Below are 22450 nucleotides of genomic sequence, written 5' to 3' on the forward strand. Positions count from 1 at the left end.
TTGCTGCTAGTATAATTTCAGATTAAAAGGTACTGATTTGGCTCTCTGAGGCCCTTTCTTCTCAGTACAAATGAAACATTTTGCAGACTTTTTAAAAAAACTGTTTGGGCTTTTTTTGTCTGTAAAGTGCAGAAAAAAAATGCTGCCAGCCAAAACAGTTCTTTTGCAGCCTCCCGTTGCCTCCACTAGCTGATGAAGCTTGTCAGTTTTATTTATTATTATTATTATTATTATTTATTTATTTATTTAATTTGTATACCGCCCGATCCCCGAAGGGCTCCGAAGTTTCATCTGCCATTTTGTGCTACAGAGATTCTCTGTCCCTGCCTCCATTTGCTGAAGGTTTCCCATGGAGGTTTCCTTTGGTAGCAGCTCATCCACACACAATTTCACTCCTAAAAGTACATGAATAAAGTTTGTTTGCCTAGTGACCCCAAGCATGTGTTGTTTTTTCTTTCTGTTTTGTTTTGTTTGGAGGGAGGTGTCTGTGAACTGGAAAGACCTAGCAATTGCTACTTGATAGGAGATAAACCAGCCCTCTGAGTGGCTCTGATTCTCATATCGTGTTGTCATAGCTACACAGACACTTCCCTCAAAACAAGAGAAAATGACACATGCGCAGGATCACTATGTTAGCACAGGGTAAGAGTAAGCTAATAAGCTTGAGCCGACAAGGGCTAATTAAATAAATAATTTTTATTCCAAACCCTCAGAGGGTCAGTTTTAGAATCAGAGGAGTCGCCCTGAGTATACAAAAGTCACAGTTCTTATAGGATAAAGACAGCTGATGCATCATAAATGTTGCAAAGCCAAACCCTGTCAATCCATGACGTTTCAATATTCCCATCATTGTTAATCATGGCGATACATTGTTAAATAGCATTCTTAAGAATATAGTTTCTCACGTGGCTTGACTCTCTTTGCTTTAATTCTGCTTGGTCAAGTTGCGATTTTCCTCTACACACACACTTTCTCAGCTCATTTGTTGGCTAGAAAGTAAAAGCATCTTTTCTTTGGAATGTGGGAAGAGACAACAGGGGCTGTTTTGGGGAAAGCTTAAAGTACCTTTGCTATTTCTGGAGCCATAATTCTTGAATACTAAAATGTCTTCAAGCAAACTTCTTGCTTAAGTTATACATATAAGAGCACCTACTTCAGTTGAAATAATCATTTAAATGCTTTATTTCTATTTTCTATTTTCTGGGTCCTCATAATAGCTTTTAGATATGTTTTAGTTGAAGACATTATTTTCATGAGCTTTGTCTTTTCACACAAGCATAAGATGTATCTTTTTCTGGAATGTAGGAACATTGAATGCTTTTTCTTAACAAAGACACTTTTTCATGATTCTGTGAAATGACTTTAAGCTGTATTTCGGCCAGAATCTTTTTCTCTCCATTATTTTCCTAAATAATGGGGAGAAGGAAGAAATAACCTTCTGGTAAATCTAAAACCCTTTCCTTTTTCTCTTTCTCTCTCTTTCTCTCACTTTCTACCACTTTCTATCATTCTTTCTTTCTTCTGTGCTTACAACTAGACGAAACAAACTTTATTAATGTACTTTTAAGTGAAATTATGTGCAGATATGCTGCTAGCAGAGGAACCCTTTGTGGGAAATCTTCAGCAAATGGAGGCAGGGACAGAGAATCTCTGCAGCGCAGAATGGCAGCTGGGAATGGGGAAAATGAAAGCAAGAGGTTTAAAATTACTGAGCAGGAAGAATAATACATTTCCTGCTTGCCTGCTCTGTCCCCAGCAAGCAGGGAACAACTCGGCCACATTTTGGAGGGAAAAGATTGCTTGTTTAGCGATTGTTGAAAAACCAGAGTTGGTAGGAAAAAACCTGACATGAGGATGTCTTGGGGAAGAAAACTGGAGAGTTCCTCCAAAAATACTTTTTATAATGGCCTCAAGATGCTGTATTTGTGCTGTGCAGAATCAGCCTAAGAGAGGTAAATTCACATGAGCCCTGTTCATAGAAAATCATGCATCCACTAAAGGTGTTTTGGGAAAGCACAGCAGCAAGGCCCCACCTCCTCTTCCATTACCACCATCACAGTTGACCTCCCATTAGATATGAATGCAGATCATGTTTATACCACTGGGCTTTTCCCACTCAATTCGGAAGCATTATCAAAGCAAGATTTCTGATCACACTAAGAGAATCCTATTATCCATACAGATGTATATGCACAAGCACCACTCAAAGTTTCCAATGAATCTGTGGAGATACATTCCTACTCCTACCGATCGAAGCACAGAACCGCTTCATTAATCTTCTAGATAGTTTCAGTTTGTTTTGTTGCTAGGTTAATTAAATGCTGTTACAGTTTATTTTTTTCCTTTAGTCACCTTCTCAGCAAGATGTGATGACTAGCTACACAACCACCTTATTTTAATCGCATGTTACATTATTGTTATTGTTATTTAACAATTCTTCTGATTATTAAAGCACAGGGAATATCTTAGCGGAAATACATTTGTTCTAGTTAGGGTTATTTCAGAAATTCAAAGGAACCAAGAAAGAAAAAAAGCCAGGTGATATTATGAATGTTTCCAGATATTGTGTACAGGAGCAAGATTTGTCTGAACATTTGTTATAAAGTTTTGAGATAAACATGAAATATTATTGTTTGCTGACAGGACTGATTGTCCGAGAAGTGAGCATTGAGATTTCACGCCAGCAAGTTGAAGAACTCTTTGGACCAGAAGATTACTGGTGCCAATGTGTGGCCTGGAGCTCTGCAGGCACTACCAAAAGCCGGAAGGCCTACGTTCGGATTGCATGTAAGTAGTTCCTTTCTTACATCTGCATGAGAAATCTCTTTTTGCAGCTAGAAGTTGTCGTCTTGGTACATTGGTACCTCGGTAATTGCCAATTTCTGAGATCGCCGATCGCTGGGCGCCATCTTCCGCACTCAGAAGTTGTCGGAAGCCTCGGTTTCCGTCTGCTTCCGAGGCTACGCAAACGGTGTTGCGCATGCACAAACGGCGTACCTCGGAATACGCTGTTTTCGGTGTTCACCGGCCGTTGCCAGACAGATTACCGGCGAACACCAAGGTTCCACTGTAATTAAGTCATGACTGCTGTTTATCAACATATGATCCAGCAGTATCAATGTGCTGATACATTTTCAAATGCATAAGTTTATGAAGCTTTAAATGTCATTAAGTCATTATGCTGTACTGAAGTTGTTGGGATATTAGCAGGAAAAATCCTCTATAAAAAAAGGGGTGGTGGTAGTACAGATATACTAGCAACATCATAAAACAAGAAAAGTATACCAGAACCAGGTTACACTCAAATGTCTTTATTGTTATATAATAAATGAAATCATGTCTTGTTTCTTTTTTTCAAATATAAACGTTATTCTATTTTGTGTGTAACTTTGGTTTTTGTGTGTAACTTTGGTTTGGGTACACTTTTTTTTCTTTATGATGTGGGGCCAGGACCGCGTCTCTGGTCCTACACAGCTGAATTAGTTTAAGACTAAATTAGAAAACACCCAAGAAGCAATTTTGAAACAGAAGATAAGTTTACTGGACAGCATAAGAATCTGACCAGGGTGTCCCCTTAAGGGTAAGAGGCACACCCCTTCATACAAAGGGACCAATTTTTATAGACACAAAATACAGACGTCACACAATCATCATCATAAGATTTACGTACATAGTCCATACCTCTTTCACGTGCTACAAGCATGTACTTTAAAAATCTCATTGGATAGATGTGTCTCCTGGTCACATGAAGACAGCCTCTATTCTATGTATTACATTCCTTCTGTTACTCAAACGCTGCATGTTTTTAGTGCGTGTCCTCTACCCATATACAAAGGGCAGCCATAAAACTAGCTTCTGTCTCCAAGAATAACTTGTTATTCTTGGTTTGCTCCCAAAGAGAGAGGTCCTTAAGGTATGCAGCATTTTGACATACTTTTAAATCATAAAACTTTTCTTTACTAGTTAGAAATGATTTAACTTCAAATGATTTTACAAATATTGATTCTAACAACAATTATACCTTCAATTCTAAGACAATAGAATTATGATCAAATACAAGTAAATGTGAATCACTCATTATCATATCTGTGTTCATTCAGCATAAATAGAAAAACACTTTTTCCTTATTTAATTTATCACATTGATTTAGCTATCCCCTATTGCTGGTTCTAACCCAGAAAAACAAGGTTATAAATTTATATGGCTTCTGTCATATAGTAACCTGTAGTTACAAGACCTTAAAGATGTCTATCTGTACTTGCCTGCATCTTCACTGAGAAGCTGCTAACATGCAGGCCTGCTGGTCCCTATACAGAGAACCATTTTGATTCATCAAATCTTTGGTTCAGGCAACTTCCATGTTTCTTGATTAAATACAAATTTTATACATTCTGGCCCATCTCCACAATGATATTGCTGGGGTATTAGCAGGAGCAATCTAGACACTTATCTTATCTCAAAATTTCTTGCTGGGTCATAAGCCCTGGCTGGCAGTTCTGAATAAGCTAAACCAAATGGCGGTTGCAGTCTGACAGTGCTGTAGGGTCCAACTAGGCCTCAGAAATGATTGTAATAGGTATAGGCTCACCTCAACAGATGTAGGCTCATCCCTGCTACAAGATGCAAAAAGCAAGCCATGTCTGTGTCAGTGTTATGGCAGCCAGGGTCAAAGGTGACTCTGTGGTCAGTGCAGCAGCCATTAAGATTCAGCTCGCTGTTTTAGCATCCACATCTACTCCTGTAATTCAGAGTTACAGGAATATCTATTGCTGGTTATTAACTCATGATGTCCTGCTTGCACTGTTCCTAATTCTACTTGTTTATTTATTTGTATTTATTTTGTATATTTCTGCTATGAAATCCAGTATTTTAGGACTTCAAAGGAAAATAGTGGCACAATGGTTAACAGTACTTTTTTATTATAGTTAAATCAATGTATAGAGTAACTTGTACCAAAAAAAAGGTTTTTAGAACAGAAGCTTGTGATCTACATTTTTACCGTAGGGTTAGAATTTGAAGAAAATCATCCCCCAATAGACATGAGGTTTTAATAATTGATAAAAACTCTAGCATAATCACTTGCAAAATACTGTATGTTGTATGGAGCTATGACCAATTTGCTTTTCAAATATATGACTCATGTTCCAGTGTTTGTTTACTTGGTTGAATGTCAACTTACAAACCTACATCTATCAGATTTTCATTTCCATTGTTAATATTTTTTTCAGCACTGCCAATGAAATTAAGATTAACAGTGCTTTCTCAATTCACATAACAAATCTGAGCATTTATTTCCCTTGACAAGCACTTGAACTCCCGTCATGTGGATCTATTAATATGTCATATTTGAAGCACATCTCAAGTAATGTTCTCCAATCCAAAGAAACTGTCTGCAGTCAAACATGTTATGCTATCCATATGAAGTTCCTGACAGGATGAGTGCGATCCCACGATGATAGATTAGATCAGTGTTTCCCAACCTTTTCGAGATCAGGGTACCCTTGATCTCACTCCTCATATCTCACGGTACCCCTGCCGCCACCCTCCACCTTCCCCTCCCATTGCCCCTGCTTGCCACACTCCCCACCTTCCCCTCCCAGGGTGAAGGGAAGCACTGGGGGGGGGGTGGCTGCTGACCTTGTGGCAGGCCCTGCCCCATGGGCCAGCTCCATGTCCTTGCTGGCGCCGGTGGGAGACACCACAAAAATGAGGGGGGGCAGTAGTGTTGCCGCGGTACCCCTGGGACATGCTCACGGCACCCCAGGGTACCACGGTACCCTGGTTGAGAATGGCTGGATTAGATCTATGCAGTCATTTCATTGTGCTGCTTTTACTAGTCCTAATGGAGGTATCCTGATCCAACGGAATGAGATAACCAAAAAAGCCAACTTAACCTTATTGACATTCATCTTCATATTAAATCCTTCCTTCTCCTGTCACATCTGTATCTGCCCCCCCTCCACTGACATAACTTAAGGCAAACAGTTCCTAGCAACACAGATATCCAGTTCATTATACAAATATTTAATTTTCATTACTTTTCCAATAGAGGACCACCTTTGTAATACACTGTTTGCACTGGAGACTCTCATTTTGCTATCAGATGAATGAAATGAGTTTACCCTGACTTAACAGTGTAAGGAACCACATCACTCAGCCAAGGTTTCCTTTGCCTTTGGGAACAAGAAACAAACAGCTCTGGGTGAATGTTCACTAGCAACTGACTGGCTGACTGGCATTTAGGTTGGCATTTTAGCGAAAGAGTGTGGGGTTTTTTTGGTAGTAAAATGAATGAATTCCCCAGAAAAGCCTTTTTGTGGATATATGCGTAGAATGCACTTTTTTTCTCTCCATGGGCTCTGTAGAAGCAATTAGAAGAATTTATAAATGGTGCTGTTAGCTTTCAAAACTAGAGTTGTTCTGGTGCCTGCTCATTGCCTTCCAACAATTATCTCTGATTCTCCTGATCTGGCTTCTTTTCCATCTGGTGATAACTTATTTTGTGACCAGCTCCAGTGGATGAATAGAGAAGGAAAAGTGTTGCCCGGTCTTTCTGAATCCTATCTAATAGTCAGAGCGGTTTTCACACATGTGTGTTTGTCATTGAATGGCTTTTTCACAGAGGCTGTTTCCGCACAAATGCGGAAGCGGCCAGGTCGGCATACTCGACGCCGACCCGACGACGCTAGGACCGTCCTCCCTCGGCGACGCGCCGGAGGCCCAGGAACAAGGTAAGTACAGGGAGGGAGGGGGGGAAGTGCCAGGAAGCCGCTGCCATTTGCACAGCAGTGGCTTCCAGCCGGCGTTTCCTCAACAAGTGCGCTTCGAAGCGCACTGGGAAAACGCCGGCGTCGGGATGGGCGGCCGGCACGAGGGCGGCGCGGCTGCGATGCAGCTGCACCCCCTGTGCGAATGGCGGCCTGGGGACGGCGTTTTTGCCGTCCCCAAGCCACCGTTTATGGCCCGTGCGGAAAGGGCCTGAGTGAAACGTGTGAATAGGCCATCACAGACTCCGATCCTGGGCACCTTTTCAGTCCAAAGAGTACTCAGCTCAAATCTTGCCGATTCTGGCAATATATAGTATTCCTATTTTTAAAAAATATATATTGGAGGAGCTGTATTCGAAGATACACATACAAAAATATGAGAATATTAGCTGCTCGGAAGAACAGTCTACCACCCATTGAGAAGCATTGGGTAGACCTGCCATAGAAAACTGTCTTAGTTTTTCTGTGCAGTAAGAAAAACTATGATTGCCCGAATTGCCATGATAAGCTGAGTACAACTATGTACCCCTCGGGCTGAAAAAGCATCCAGGATCAGAGCCTGCAGAGCAAACTCCCTGGGGAAACCATTAGCAAATGGAGAAAAGGAGAATCCTTTCAGCAGCACACAAAATGTCAGATGCTAACTGGGGAGGAAACTGACCAGAGAGCTTAACCGTCAGCCAGGAAACATAAAACACCTCCTGAGCTCCTGAACTCCACACAGCCATGCAGGAGACGTTTGCAGATGACTTGAAGGAAAAATGTCCTTCTTCTAGCGTCTTCGAAATAAAATGGGTTGAGATAAGGCGTCCTGAGGACATCTTGGGGGAAAAACTGGGTGGAGTTCCTTCCCACGATGCCCTTTTTAATGTCCTCAGGACGTCTTATTTGTGCTGTGCAAAATGAACCATAGCTGAACCTTAGCCAGCCCGTGTGTTTTTGGAACAAGGAAAAGGGCTTTCCTCTTAACCTTCTCACTATCTTCTTAGCATCTGGAACAGATAAGCTCAGATAAGACAGTGAGATTACTAAAGTTTCTGGAGGAGAAAAGAGTTAAACTACTGCCTCTGCATTGTTGCCAACTTGCCCTTTTTCCTGGCTGACTGACATGGTGGTAGTTGTAGTTCTCTGTCCTTTCTTCCTCCTGACTGCTGCCTTCATGTTGGGATGAGAGATTGGAGCTGTGGAGAGGATGGAAGAATTGTTGGAGAATGTAAACCAGATATTTCCATCCCTGACTGTAGACCTGCTGCTTGCAGCTTGCAACTTGCCTGTCCTCTTGCCCCTGCAGCAGTGGGTGTTACAGAGTGAAATCACCTGCCAACCACAAACCCCATGGGGCAATGACCTTGTGCATGTTCTTTAAACTTGGTGTGGGTGCCACACTGGGGAACAGTGCCCAGAAGAGCCATGGATAACATGTCTGAGGCTGATTCTGCATGGGCCAAAAACAGCTGTGTGAAAACAGTCTGAAAATGGTATAAACCTTTTTACACTCCCGCACACGCAAAATAATGCGTTTTCAAACCACTTTCACAACTGTTTGAAAGTGGATTTTGCTATTCCGCACAGCTTCAAAGAGCACTGAAAGCAGTTTGAAAGTGCATTATTCTGCATGTGCAGAATGAGCCACTGTTTTAAACCCTTTTACACCATTTTCACACCATTTTCACACCACTGTTTTTGGTCCATGCGGAATCAGCCAAAGAGTCATATGTGGCTCCTGAGTCACCGAGTATTACTTATCTAAATGCATTTTCCTATTGAAGTGATATGAATTTTAAATTTCAGGCACTCTGAAGATTTAGTGCAAAAATAAGTACCTTTGTACTGCTATAGTTAAGGAGAGGAATGGAGTGTTAGGCAGCATTGCATAGATACAGGGTAGAACATATGATTTGTCTTCTTATGATCTCAGGGGACTCTGGTTAAAATATCTCAGGTAGTTGAGCTGTGAAGGACTTCCAGCTGAGCTGCTGTCAATTGGCTCACCTTGTCACCTGGATGGACCACTTTAAGGTTGGATCCTGGGCCTATTTAGAAAGAGAAAGTTTGTGTAGCAAAGCATCTTCACAGCTTATCTATTACATGTCTATCAGTCCTTTGTATGTTTTTATCTGTTCAGATACTTAATTGTTCTAAATATTTTACACATTTGTATTTTAAACACGAGATCTGGTGTAATATAGAGCTTACAGTGGCAGACTCTAGTCTGGAGAACCAAGGTTGATTCCCCACTCCTGCACATGAAACCTGCTGGATGATCTTGAACCAGTCACAGTTCTCTCAGAACTCTTCTAGCTCATGCAGAGACAACCAAGGGTAGACCATCTTTAAATGTCTCTTGCCTTGAAAACTCTACGAGGTCATCATGAGTTAGCTATGACTTGATGGCACATTTTAAGCACTGATTTAATGTTTGAAATGCTTAAAATGTTCAAAATGTTTTAATGTTGGCTGCCCCAGGGACTCTGAGTTAGTTGGAAAGTCATTATAGAAATGTTTTAAATGGCTGACTGACTGAATCCTTTCATAGTTCTTATAGAGGTTTAGAAGGGCAAACAAATATCCTTATACAGACACTAACACAAGTATTTAACACAACTCTTTTACTGGGATTATGCTTCAGGCAACAAACAGACCTTTGTAGTCTTCAGGGACCTTTGTAACAGATAAATACTGAACTTTAAATATCCATTCAAAGTGCTAGCTTGGAGCCCAAGAGAACCTTAGAAATGTTTCACCAGTTCTTTTAGATGTCAAAAATAAAACCACTTTAAATTATGAAGTAGATTTTGGTGCTTTGCCAGGTAACACATAATAGATTGCGGGCATGTTATATTTAGACCTTTAATTGAAATGACTGTGATTTAATGAAACAGGGCAATGTTGTTAAGGCTATGGGTGTGTAATTACCTGTCCTGCAATGACATACATAGATGGTAGTTCCCCAATTTCAAGCTGAAGTCTTTCAGTAGTTCTCATAACTGCTGGTGTTTTATTGTTTCCATTCAGCCAGGCACTCCATGGCATTCTTACTTGGTAATTGGAACACCACCACACCATTGGGTAGCTACCACACCATTGGGTAGTCAAGTCAGCAGGCAATTGTGAGTTATGTGGGATTTTGTCTTAATCTTATCATAGAAAACTTCTGTTGCCCAAAGTTTCTCACGTAATTGTGTGTGTGTGTTTTAAAAATGTGTGTGTGTGTGTGTGTGTGTGTGTGTGTACACACACTGCCTAAGGGATGAAATGGCTGACGAAGAATCCCCGCCAACTTTCCCCCAAACCCAGGAGCCTCCCCTGCCCCAAAGAATATGGGCTGCTCTCCTGGAGGGAAGACGGAGGAGGAGGGGTCCCCTGCCCAAAGGTCATTATTGTCTACTCAGAAAGATAGTAGCTTGAAAGCTAAGGGGTCTCGCGTAGTGCTCTTACCTACTGCCGAATCCTTTAACTAGAGAGGCCAAGGACTGAACATGGGAGCTAAATGTTCTACCACTGTGCCTTCCTCATTAGCTTTCATGCTATCATTTTAGAGGCAGGAAGGGTGGAGGGGGAAATCACACTACAAAATGCAAAAGGCATAGTAGCAAGATAGCTTTGGGTATAACCTCCCAATGTAGAAGCGGAAATATGTTTTGATATTAAAATTTATGCTTATGGGCTTATTTCTTTCGGTGAACAACTGAATTCAATTATTTTGCATAATTAGTACATAATCCTCTATTTTTGATTGACAGAGTAATGGATGTTTTGGAATTAAACCTTTGGCCTGAAATTTATGAAAAGTGATAGAACTAAGTTTTCTGAAAACGGAGATTGTGACTGTACTTTCTCACACAACTTTCAGACCTTTTCCTCACAGACATAATTTAAGTTACAACAGGAAAGGAGCAGCTCATCACTGTGTAAGGATACATTCCGCCCAGAGTTTGGGGTAGGCTACATGTGAGGGGGAGCCAAATTCATATTGTGGGTAGTGCACAGTGCTACAGTGTAAAGATCTAATGGCTTACCCAATTAGTGATGGCACCCATCCTTTTTGAGTTTCCTTCTGCAGAGCACATGAACTAGCTGTGTTGGTACAAGAACAGCCCCTTTTCAATCATCTCTGGAAAATGGAAGGCAAGAAATGAAGCATACTAAGCCACACGAGCTGGAAATGTTTGCTCAAAAAATGACATCAGCTCTGTGTCTTCTTTTGGGATCCATTTTGGTGTCATGGCTAAAACGTTGGATGTGAACTGAGGACACCCAGATTCAAATCCAGTTTTTAATGCTGCTTTTCCATCCAAATAGAGTGTTGAAGGTGGCAAACATGTAAGCATAAAAACATTTGAACATTAAAACAGCATTTCAGTTAATATGTAAGAATCAGTAAAAACATAAAAACGTATTAACATACACCACAAAACCAGGGTCTATAACCAGAGGTGGGATCCAGCAGGTTCTCACAGGTTCCCGTGAGTAGGTTACTAATTATTTGTGTGTGCCAAGAGGGGGTTACTAATTGGTGATTTTGCCTCGTGATTTTTGCCTTAGTTACGCCCCTCCTCTCAACAGTAGCGTGCAGAACTTGAAGCAGTCTAGCAGGAGGTGCACCGGCGTGCATGGCGGCCTGCACCTGCGTGCATTCGTTTCCCGCCCAAGCACCGGCGCAGCGGCTGCGTCCTTGCCCAGCAATGCCCCGCCCCTGGAATGCCCAGCCACGCCCCGTCGTGCCCCGCCCAGCCCCATTGGCGCTACGCCACAGTTTGAATCCCACCACCATGGGAACCTTTTACTACAATTTTTGGATCCCACCACTGTCTATAACAGTTATTGAGGGTATGCCAATGAAACAAACTCTTGACCCATTGACTGAAGATAAGGATAGAAGGAGACAGGTAGATCTCCTTAAGGAAAGATTTCATTCCACAACCAAGAAGGCTGTTTCTTGAGTAGCCACCTATCTAGTTTAGGGTGGTGGAGGGCACCCAAAACAGGGCCTCCAAAAAATTAGTGGATTACTAGGTTTGTATATAAGATAAATTGATGACAAACAGCACAGACACTGTGCCGGCCATAGCCATGCTTGTGAGACCCCAGCAGCAGCTGCAGCTCCACCTCTATGGAGGGGCTTCACCTGCCAGGGAACACTTCTGAGGCACATGGTTTAGCCATCTGAATGACATTTACTGATCTCTGGAGGAAGTGGTCTACAACTGCAACTTCTTCATCTCCTGTTGCTACACAAAGATGTGATCTTGCAAAGCAGTAGGTGCCATGATTACTTGGCTAGATGGTCCACAAAGTGCAGTGGGGCAACTGCCAGCCAGCCCAAACTGCGGTTGTTCCTGCCCCTTACCCCCACCCTGCACCTGGGGTGAGCAAGTGCCAGTATGAGTCTACCAGCATCCTTTTTCCACCCAGCATCGTGAGCACCTTTCCTGGGTTCACTTTCCTGGGCATGTGCCTTATTACGTGACATAGTGCCAATTGGCCCTTTCTTGGATTGTTGCCATACACTCACACTGCAAAGTGTGGGAGAGAATATTGTCAAGGAAGTTCATGGTGAGGGAAATGAGGGAGGCAGGTGCCAATTCCTGGGTTGGGGTAGCTGTTTGATTGTTCCTTTGGGATGAGCCTCTGAAGATCAGTAAGACACAATGGCATAGTGTGGGCTTTTCTGTCCCCCTTAGGTATTAGTGCTAAGCACTCCTTTATTGGTGCTAAGTACTGATTCTTCTCCTGACACAAAACAGCAATGCCTGGCACTATGTGCATGGCAAAGACCTCTGAATTCTGTGACTCACACCCTACCTCCTGAACTATGGGCTGTTCTGGCTGGGGTTCATGTAGTGCTAGGAGGGGTGCTGTGATTGGGCAAGGGAGAGTGCTTGGCTACTGCAGGAGAAGGGGTTATTGGTTGCAGCTGTAGTCAGTATCCTCTTCTCCACCTAGGCTTCTGGGAAGGGGGGAGTCTTTGGTGGGGCACTTAGCCTGTCCCTTTGTATGGGCACCTATGGAATTAGCTCCCTTCTTTTTCTGGCGTAAGTTTCCACCATTTTGGTGGTGGGCTGACTTAGGGAACAGAATATATTTGTACCTCAGAGGTATGGCAGCACAGCATCTTATAGACTTGGGCACACTGTGCCCCCCAGGATTGTGCTGAATGAAACAAAACTTGTCTACATATCCTATAAAAACTAACAGAACTCCACTGGCACCATAAAGGCTAACATTGTGCCAGCCGTAGCCATGCATGTGAGTCCCCAACAGTATATAATGAAGGAAGCTCTAGACTAGAGCCTTCTTCAGGTACTTGTAGTGGGTCCTATACACAGGCATTTGCATATGAGGTTATGGGTAGAGGAAACATACAAATGGGTCAAAGAGCCATGGAGAACCATTCACCTGCAAATTTTTACTGCTGTAGACTAACACAGCTACCCCTCTGGAGTTATTAATATGTTTGGTGTTTTCTTGTTCTTTATGCTTTGCTGTTATGTCACTTCAATATGAGGCTCATTTCACATATACAAACTAGCACTCTGGACTAGAGTAGTTTGACTAAATGTTTGGGGTTTTTCCCCCCTTCGATAAAAACCAGTATGTAAGCATTTTCTCTTGGTGCTGTTTAAGCGTCTGTGCTAAAACTGGTAGGGCCACAGATGCTTAATAGCCCATATGCCTATAAGAAAAAACTGCTTTCTTTGAACCCAGGTTGGTAATTAGAAGACAGGCTGATGGGCTAGATTTGGCAGCTACTAGTTGGCAATGTTCTTTTTAAATTAAATGTGTGTTGCAGAGGAAAACAAGGAAAAAGACTTTTGCAATGGAGCACAGTTGGCGAACATCTTTACTTTCTTACTATTCAGTGGCTTTCAGCCTGATCTTTACACATTCTGAATCAGAGGAAGTTAGACGTTGAGGGGCGACTGTGTGATTGGTCAAATGGGATGCATGGTAAATAAGTATACCTGCCACTGACAAGCCACACGAGGAAAATGAACTATGACTGGCTGTCAACCCCTAGTTCCAAAGAGAAAACATATTGGCTGCTGTGATCGCCATGGGAGCTGGAGTCTCAAACAGGACTGTACCTCACACACAAAAAACCCCTCATGTTTATTGGCTCTTCTATTTTGAGATACTTTCCCTTCTGCTAAGTTTTAGGGGGCAGCACTAAATTAGCTCTGAGAGGCTCATTCCGCACATGCAGAATAATGCACTTTCAAACTGCTTTCAGTGCTCTTTGAAGCTGTGCGGAATGGCAAAATCCACTTGCAAACAGTTGTGAAAGTGGTTTGAAAACGCATTTTTTGCGTGTGCGGAAGGGGCCAGAGAGAAATATTTTTTGCTCATAATGTTTCTCCCACCAGCCATAAATGTTGGCAAACCGTTAGGAGCAAAAACTACCAGATCTCGGCCACCCAGTCCTGAGAACTCACCACAACCGATTGATTTGGGCTGTGAAAGCCTTCAACAGTGCAATCTTTCACGTCACCTACAGCCTGGCCCTTAAATTTGCAATGCCAGAGATTGAACCGGTGCCTTCTGCATGCAAAACAGAGGCTCTTCCACTCAGCCACTTCCCCAGAAGGAGTAAACAGCATTTGCCTGTTATTAGCACAAGATAGCTGCAATTTGCAGTCTCTTTACTCCTGAGTAGATCCCCTGAACTGAAAGGCATTGCTTTGGAATATTCCAATTGTAGATATTGTACAGTGCAGGGCAACTGTAGGAGGACAGAAGGGGGAAAGCTCTTCTGCTTTATGATACTTGACTAGAGATTTTTCATTTTTAATAAGTACATTAAAATGAAGGCTATTATATTTGGTGGGAGGAGAAAAAAGCATAAAGTGCTCTGCTTGCAGCCGTTACTTCCTTTAATGGTCAGATCTGGCGATTTCCACACAAGTCGCACTGTGCCACGGTGACATAATTAGTGCCTTTCCCCCCTCTTAGCATTTCCAAAACAGAGATTTGTTTTCTCCTCTTTTTCTATTCTGACAAAACTTGCATTACTGTTTGGTGAGAACGTAGAATTAGTGCGCCCTCTGTAGGACGCTTTCTGAAGGCCATTGAAATAGGGGGAAATGGTCTTCAGCATCTCAGTTCACTGAGCATATAGCAGAATTAAGCAAAAAATAATTTGAAAGAATGTGCATCTCCCCTCCCACCCACAAAAATCAGTATGCATTTGTTTTATAATTGCAGGGTTAGGGTTGACTTTGAAGGCATGTGTGTATAATTTTTTAAAAATGTGGGATGGGAGTTCTTCCGGCAGCATACTATGATTTAGATGTCTTATATTGAAGTTCATACACAGGGCTGAAAGTCAGACACAAACAGCTGTTGCTCCATTCCTCTGAATCCTGAGGACATTGTAAGCAGGGATGTGTGTGCACAGCTTTCCTCTGCATTGGGGTGAATGACGGGTTCCCTGGTTCTGTGACATATTATGTGGTGTTTTAGATCACTGAAACAGTCAGAGCCTGAATGTATTATTCTTTTTTTTCTCCCATTTTGTCAGCTTAACTGATGTGGTCTGGGAGTTCCATATTTCTCCAGCATTCACAGGCCTGATTCAGTGTTTGAGCAGTGAGCCTTGCCTAGGGTCGGCAGCTCTGGGTTGGGAAATACTTGGAGATTTTGGGGGGTGGGTGGGTTGGGGTGGGCATGGTTTGTGAAGGAGAGAGACTTCAATGGGACTTAATGTCATACAGTCCACCTTCCAAAACCGCCATTTTCTACATTATCTCTGTTGCCTGGAGAGCAGTTGTAATCCCAGGGAATCTCCAGCTATCAACTGGAGGCTGGCAACCCTATGCCATTCCACAATTTGAAATAGATCCACAGAACTTCTGTGTGTGTGTGTGTGTGTGTGTGTGTGTGTGTGTGTGTGTGTGTGTGTGTGTGTGTGTGTGTGTGTGTGTGTGTGTATAAAAGGGAAAATAGGAATAAAGCATTCTCGGCTAATTTATTGTCGAAGGCTTTCACAGCTGGATTCAACTGGTTCTGGTGGGTTTTCTGGGATGTGGCCGTGGTCTGGTGGATCTTGTTCCTAATGTTTTGCCTGCATCTGTGGCTGGCATCTTCAGAGGTGTATCACAGAGAGAAATCTGTTACACACTGCATCCACTCACTACCAGACCACAGCCACACAGCCCGGAAAACCCATCAGAACTGTATCACAGAGGGAAATCTATTACACACTGCATCCACTCACTACCAGACCACAGCCACACAACCCAGAAAACCCATCAGAACCATTCTTGGCTAGTTTGCCTACTGCTGTCTTAAATGTTCACTTGCATGGTCTGACTTATTGTTAACCACATATTGCTAATATACTCCAGTTTACACTATTGTAACTTCACCCTGAAACTCTTTGAAATATGTTAGTGACAATCTGAGACGCTTTCTGATGAAGTCTTACCATTACAAAAAGTAATTTAGCTGTCTCTCTGTGCCCTGTAACCTAGCAATTTTAATTAGCATGTAGATGAGATACCTGGTTGTCTGATGGCAAACCTAGAAATAGGTTATATGTTATTAATTTTTTGAGAAACTGAATGTCAAATAAAGATGACCTTTTTGTTTCTTATTCCACTAAACATCACCTAGCAACATAGTAATGAGAGGATGCTAATACATTTTTCAAATGTTAAGTCCTGAAATAGATATGTTAAGTTTGTGTACAGATTGGTGTTTTTTCCCCCCAAAAAATAACAAATGAGTTTTAAAATAACCTTTAGCAAAGTCTATGATAAGTAAGTCTCTGTGGCAAGGTGTATTTAAGGAATTTTAGAGAAAGGTTGGGCTGACCTAGATAGCCCAGCCTAGCAAGTTTGGATGTGGCTAGTACTTGGATGGGAGACCACCAAGGAAGATCTAGGTCAGTGGTTCTCAACCTGTGGGTCGGGACCCCTTTGGGGGTCGAACAACCCTTTCACAGGGGTCACCTAAGACTCTCTGCATCAGTGTTCTCCATCTGTAAAATAGATAAATGTTAGGGTTGGAGGTCACCCCAACATGAGGAACTGTATTAAAGAGTCGCGGCATTAGGAAGGTTGAGAACCACTGATCTAGGTTATTTTGCAAGTGAAGGTAATGGCAAACCACCTCTATTAGTCACTTTCCTTTGAAATCCTGTGGTGTTACTGCCAGTCAGCTGCAACTTGACAGCATTTCACAAACCTAGGTCCATTCTGCACAGCACAAAAAAAGACATCCAGGGGACGTCTTAAAAAGAGGCCGCTTGTGGGTGCTTTCCAGACATCAAAGGCATCAGTGGGGAAAAGAGATTGTTTCCCACCCAACCACTTTGCTCTCTGGTCAGTTTCACCCTCAGCTTACGCCGGACATTTTGTGTGCAGTTGAAGGAATTCTCCCTGCTGCCATTTTCTGAAGGTTGCCCCAGGATGTTTGCTCTGCAGGCTTCAATCCTGGGTACCTTTTCAGCCCCAAAAGTACATAGTTGTACTCAACTTGTCTTGCCGATTCTGGACTACAAATCCAGGCTCGTGCTTTGTCAATATAATTGCAGAAAGAAGAGAAAATCAGTCAATCGCCCTTGATGGACTTCAGCTTCCACTGGATCGTCCTCATTTTTAACTTTGATAGCCAGTAACCATTTCCTCCTGCTACATTTACTTTGATTCCTTTGGTTTAGGGCTGTCATCTTCCTATGATCTTAGTCCCCTGTACTTTTCTTACACCTCTGGTGCTTTTCAATCTCTTACATGTCTTAGGCCGTTTCCGCACGGCCAAAAGCAGCGACGCGATGACGTCGCAAATTGCGACGCATCCCAAAAAAAGCGTTCACACAGACAGGCGGAGCTGCGGGCGTCCGCAGCCCCGCAGAAATGCACGGTTCGCGACGAAGCCGCCTGGCGGAAGCCGCTCAGCGACAGTTGCTTCATGACTTGGCGGTCGCGCAGGTCCGACGCCATTTTTTTTGACGACAGCCCGCGGCGGCTGTTCGCATGAAAAGGCCGCATAAGGCCACATGGGGAAAAGAGTGGTTTTAAGCGCTTGAATACACCGCCTTCGCCGGTTTAGCTGCTGACGGCGCCGACGCACTTCGCTGCGCCGTATGAACGCTCTCGCCTGACGCCCGCTAAGCATCGCATCGCCATATTTTGCCCGTGCGGAAACGGCCTTAGCTTTTCTCCATTTGAGGCCTTATGTCTGCACTCAAGTAATATTTGTAAAAGATCATAACAAATTGCTTTCTGGTACGTTTCCAATTCCATCAAATAACTGGTGGGTGTCTTAGGATCAAATACAGCTTCAAAAATACATTTTAAAGGAAGCAATCTATATCACTTAATGATTTGCTGCTGTTGGACTTAATTGGGAGGATTTTTCAAAAGTTGTTTTATTTAAAAGGACCCTTTTCCAGAATTTTGTTTTAAGAAACTGAAGTACAAATAGTATTTGTACGTCTACTACTGTGTACTGGTAAGATGAATGTGTCAGTGAAAGGTGGGAAAGTCTGCTTGATTCAATCTCCTTTCATGAAAAAACATTTGTACAAAAAAGGAATTTAAAAGCAAAAAAATTAAACAGAACAGTCACATATTCATTACTGACAGAGTTCAGCTGACCTTTTTCTTCAAGGTTCAGAACTTTTACTTTTTATTTCAAAAGTACATTTTCACATCCCTGTATTTATAATCCTGACAGTTCTGTAAAAACATAGTTTGAGGGTCACCAAAATATTATATTGAAGTACATTAAAGGAACAAGGAAAAGTCTATGAGCTAAAATTGTTCTGATGGATAAAGTCCTGTATTGCTTGCTTTCTGAAAGTTATCAGAAATAGTAAGTAATACATCACTCTGTTATAGCAAAATAAAAGGACTTTTGTACTTTAGTTGTTGTTTGCTGTTCATTGGGCTGTGGAGAACATTCGATTTTCCTTTGGCACAGCTCTATTTTACATATTAGATAGGATTGTCAAGGACAGCAGGAATCCAATTTCCTACCTTTTCTCAGATAAAACCACTTTTTTAAAAGAAGTGACTTCCTTGTTGGTTCAGGCTCACCAATATTTTGAATGACTCGGTGCACACTGAGAATGTTCACTTTTTGGAAAGGAAAAATAACAATAAAGTATGGAATCAGAACAGTTATTTTCAGATTTTGAATAGGTAACATTGCCAAATTTAAGTAGGGAAATTCTTGGATATTTGGGGGGGTGGAATAGGTTCCTAGATGCCCTCCCCCATGTGCTGTTCAGTTGGCTGACAGGAGGACTTAACATCAGCAAAATGAGAGCTAGAGCTCTGTTGCCAGTGATTCAGCAATGTCACTTCAGATACCCTCTAGAAATTATGTCATCACAAACAGCGTCTACCATAGAGTTTTTACCCAAATACCAGAGCATCCCCACATCACAGGGATGTAATGACATCACTTCTGATGTGTGCTGGAAGTGACTTTGCTGCAACCAAGATCTAGAACTCAGTTTGCCCCACTACCCTAGAGTCAGTTTAAAGACCTCAGTGGGATATATTGCCATAGAGTCCACCTTCCAAAGCAGCTCTTTTTCTAATCTCTTCTAATCTGAGGATCGGTTGTAATTCTGGGAGATTTCCAGAGCCCACCTGGAGATTGGCAACTTTATGTATTGGCCCCAAGCCAGAGTACCCTATGCAAGAGCATATAGAGAGGATTCTCCTTGATCCAGCACATGTGTACTGGGAATAAAAGTACCTCATGGAAACCTGCAGTGTGCAGCAGTGGAGGAAGGCAGAGGCAACCTGGCCATGGGGACACTTAGCAGGTAGCTTTGAGTTGGATATTGGTTGTAGTTCACAGGATCATTTTTAACCTTGAACCAGCACAAAGGGGAATGTGTTTCGTGGATTTCTGATTGAAGCGAAAAGGTTAAATAATCCAACAGAGAATGACAGTGGTTACTGGACTATCTAAAAAATAAATAAATATTTGTAACAAAGCAGGCTTTGAGTTCTGTTTCAATCACTAATCAGGACCTATGGAAAGTTTGTGCAGTAGGTAAACTAGTTGAATTGTCACAAGTAAGGTGTGACCATGACTGATAAGTCCGGTGTGCTCAGCTTTGCAGCTTGGTGAACTTTCCAGCCTGAATAGTTTACCAATGAAGCATATCCAGGTTCCAGAAATGATCTCTACTTCTTTGAAATGTTTCCTTTTCACACTTTGGAATTTTAATATCATTATTATCATTATTATCATTATTATTATTATTATTATTATTATTATTATTATTATTATTATTATTATTATTATTATTATTATTATTATTATTATTATTATTAATGTTTGTATACCGCCCTTCCCCCAAAGGGCTCAGGGCGGTGAACATAGAATATACAGGCAGAGTATAAATAAAATCAACAAACAACCAAAAATGATTAAATTATAGCTCTGCATATATTAAAACTAGTCCCCTTTTAAAATGCAGCGTACCAATTACACAACACAGCAGATGGCATCTCGCAACTAAACCCCCTAAGAGGAGGGGGACGGCAGGGTCCACTGATGTTATGGGGGGGCATCAGCGGCCGGTCTCCCTAAAAGCCCGGTGGAACAGCTCGGTCTTACAGGCCCTGCGGAACTCACTAAGGGCCCGCAGGGCCCGGACAGCCTGGAGGAAGAGTGTTCCACCAGGCAGGGGCCAGGGCTGTAAAGGCCCTGGCCCAGGTGGAGGCCAGTCGCATCATTGAGGGGCCGGGGACCACCAGCAAATTGGCCTCTGCCGAGCACACTTAAAGCTTTATTTTGATTTTACAGTAAAACTACAAAAGGACAAATTGTGGCTCATAAACTCCTCTCCACTCCGTGTGGGTTTCCCAGCCCGAAGAGGTTGTAGTGATTAAGAAATGAAGGCCGGAATATGCTATGTGTACTTATTGCTGAATGAAAACGTGTTCTTTTCCTTATTCCATGTTTCCCCTAGCAACCAGAGATGACACTTGGGCAGAAGAGTTGCAATTGACGGCTTCTTGTAACTCATGTTGGATTCCGAAATACCACTTCTCCAATCTTTTTCTATTGTAACTGTGAACATTTTTTAATCTCACATTTCTTCCAAAAAACTTAGAAGAGCATATATTTTTCTCCCTTCCCAATTTTATCTCTAAAGCAACCCTGTATGGCAAATTAGGCTCAGAGAATATGATTGGCCCAGGATCATCCTGTGAGTTTTTATGGCTGTGTGGAACCTTGAATCTTGATTTCCCAGATCCTTCTCTGATGCTTTGACCACTGCCCTGACTCTCAAACAAAGCAGAATCATTGCAAACTAAAGAGAGCAAATGTCAATGAATCGAGGCAAGAGAGTTGACTGAAGGATGAGCGGAGTACAATGCTGTGGCCAGGAATAAGGGATGGAACCTAAATAATATTTGTGGTATGAGAGGAGGTAGTGACACAGACTAAGGAAGTGACATTAGATTTTGGCAGCTGAAAGAGCCAGCATGGCACAGCAGTTAAGAATGGCAGACTCTAATCTAGAGAACCATGTTTGATTCCCCACTCCTCCACATGAAACCTGGAAGGTAATGTTGGGCTAGTCACAATTCTGTCAGAACTCTGTCAGCCACACTACCAGCCCCCCTTATTAGTAGTATATGTGCTGCCGAAGCGAGCACCAACCCCCCTTATTGTGGGAAGGGGAAGGGAAGGTGATTGTAAGCCACTTTGAGACTCCTTAAAGGTAGGGAAAAGCAGGATATAAAAACCAGCTCTTCTCTTCTTCTAGGAGACAAGTTGAAGACAACAATGGACTTTGTGAGAGAGTATGGCTTGTGTCAGGAGTTCGAGCCCCCTGTGGGTCAGATATCATGGCAACTGGCTCATGGTCAACTCAGCCATACATCCATTTCTTGGTCCGTAAATGAGTACCTAGCACATAACTAGGGGGTAAAGAATAGTCGGGGAAAGCAATGGCAAACTACCCCACAAAGAGGCTTGCCTATAAAATCACTGCTTGCAGTGGTACCCCAGGGTCGGACACAACTGAAGGGGAAACTTTATGGCTTGTGTATTGCTGCTGTTGGCCATAAATCAATTGTCCTCTATAACGGGCATATTAAAAAAAAAGCAAGATTTGCAGCACTTCAAACAATTTTTTATGTTCCAGATTAATCCTTCATGATTAGAACCTGCTTTCTTGGATTTCCTAGGTAGGCCAATTGCGTGGTGTCACATATACATACATGTTGGCCAGCTAAAGAATCCACCCTGTGCATTTTGAGGAAATGGGTTCTACCCTATGAAGGTATATCTTGGAGTAAAAATGTGCCACAAGACTTCTGTTTGTTTTCACTTCTGTAGACTAATAGGGCTTGCCTTCTGGAATCCATTAACAGAGTTTGGAATACTGTGTTCAGTTCTAGTCACTAAATTATGAAAGGATGACATAGAGCTGGAAAAGGTAAAGAAAAGGGCAGCCAAAATTATCAAAGTTACTTTTAGTTTAGGGGGAAAATGTGATTAAAGGAAAGGACATAATATATGCTTGTAGAATTATGAATGGCATGGAGAATGGGAACAGAGGATGTTTTCTCCTTTCATAAATGAAATTGGGCATAAATTCAGAAAATACAAATGGAGTAACTTCACAGAAAACATAATGATCATGTGCAATTCATGACACAAGATGAAGGGGTGTCCACTGGCTTAAATTGTTTAAAAGTACG

The 22450-nt window shown here is 42.3% G+C and overlaps 1 protein-coding gene across 2 annotated transcripts in view; it reads left to right on the forward strand.

Annotated features, from left to right (window-relative positions):
* Positions 1–22450, forward strand: part of UNC5C (unc-5 netrin receptor C) — a 368989-nt gene that overhangs the window by 240705 nt on the left and 105834 nt on the right. For both annotated transcript variants that reach the window (XM_048509243.1, XM_048509244.1), the window contains exon 3: positions 2644–2787. In XM_048509243.1, coding sequence (XP_048365200.1) covers positions 2644–2787 — 144 coding nt within the window. The remainder of the gene's footprint in view (positions 1–2643; positions 2788–22450) is intronic.

The sequence above is a fragment of the Sphaerodactylus townsendi genome, linkage group LG10, assembly GCF_021028975.2.
Source record: "Sphaerodactylus townsendi isolate TG3544 linkage group LG10, MPM_Stown_v2.3, whole genome shotgun sequence".
NCBI classification, from domain to species: Eukaryota; Metazoa; Chordata; class Lepidosauria; order Squamata; family Sphaerodactylidae; genus Sphaerodactylus; species Sphaerodactylus townsendi.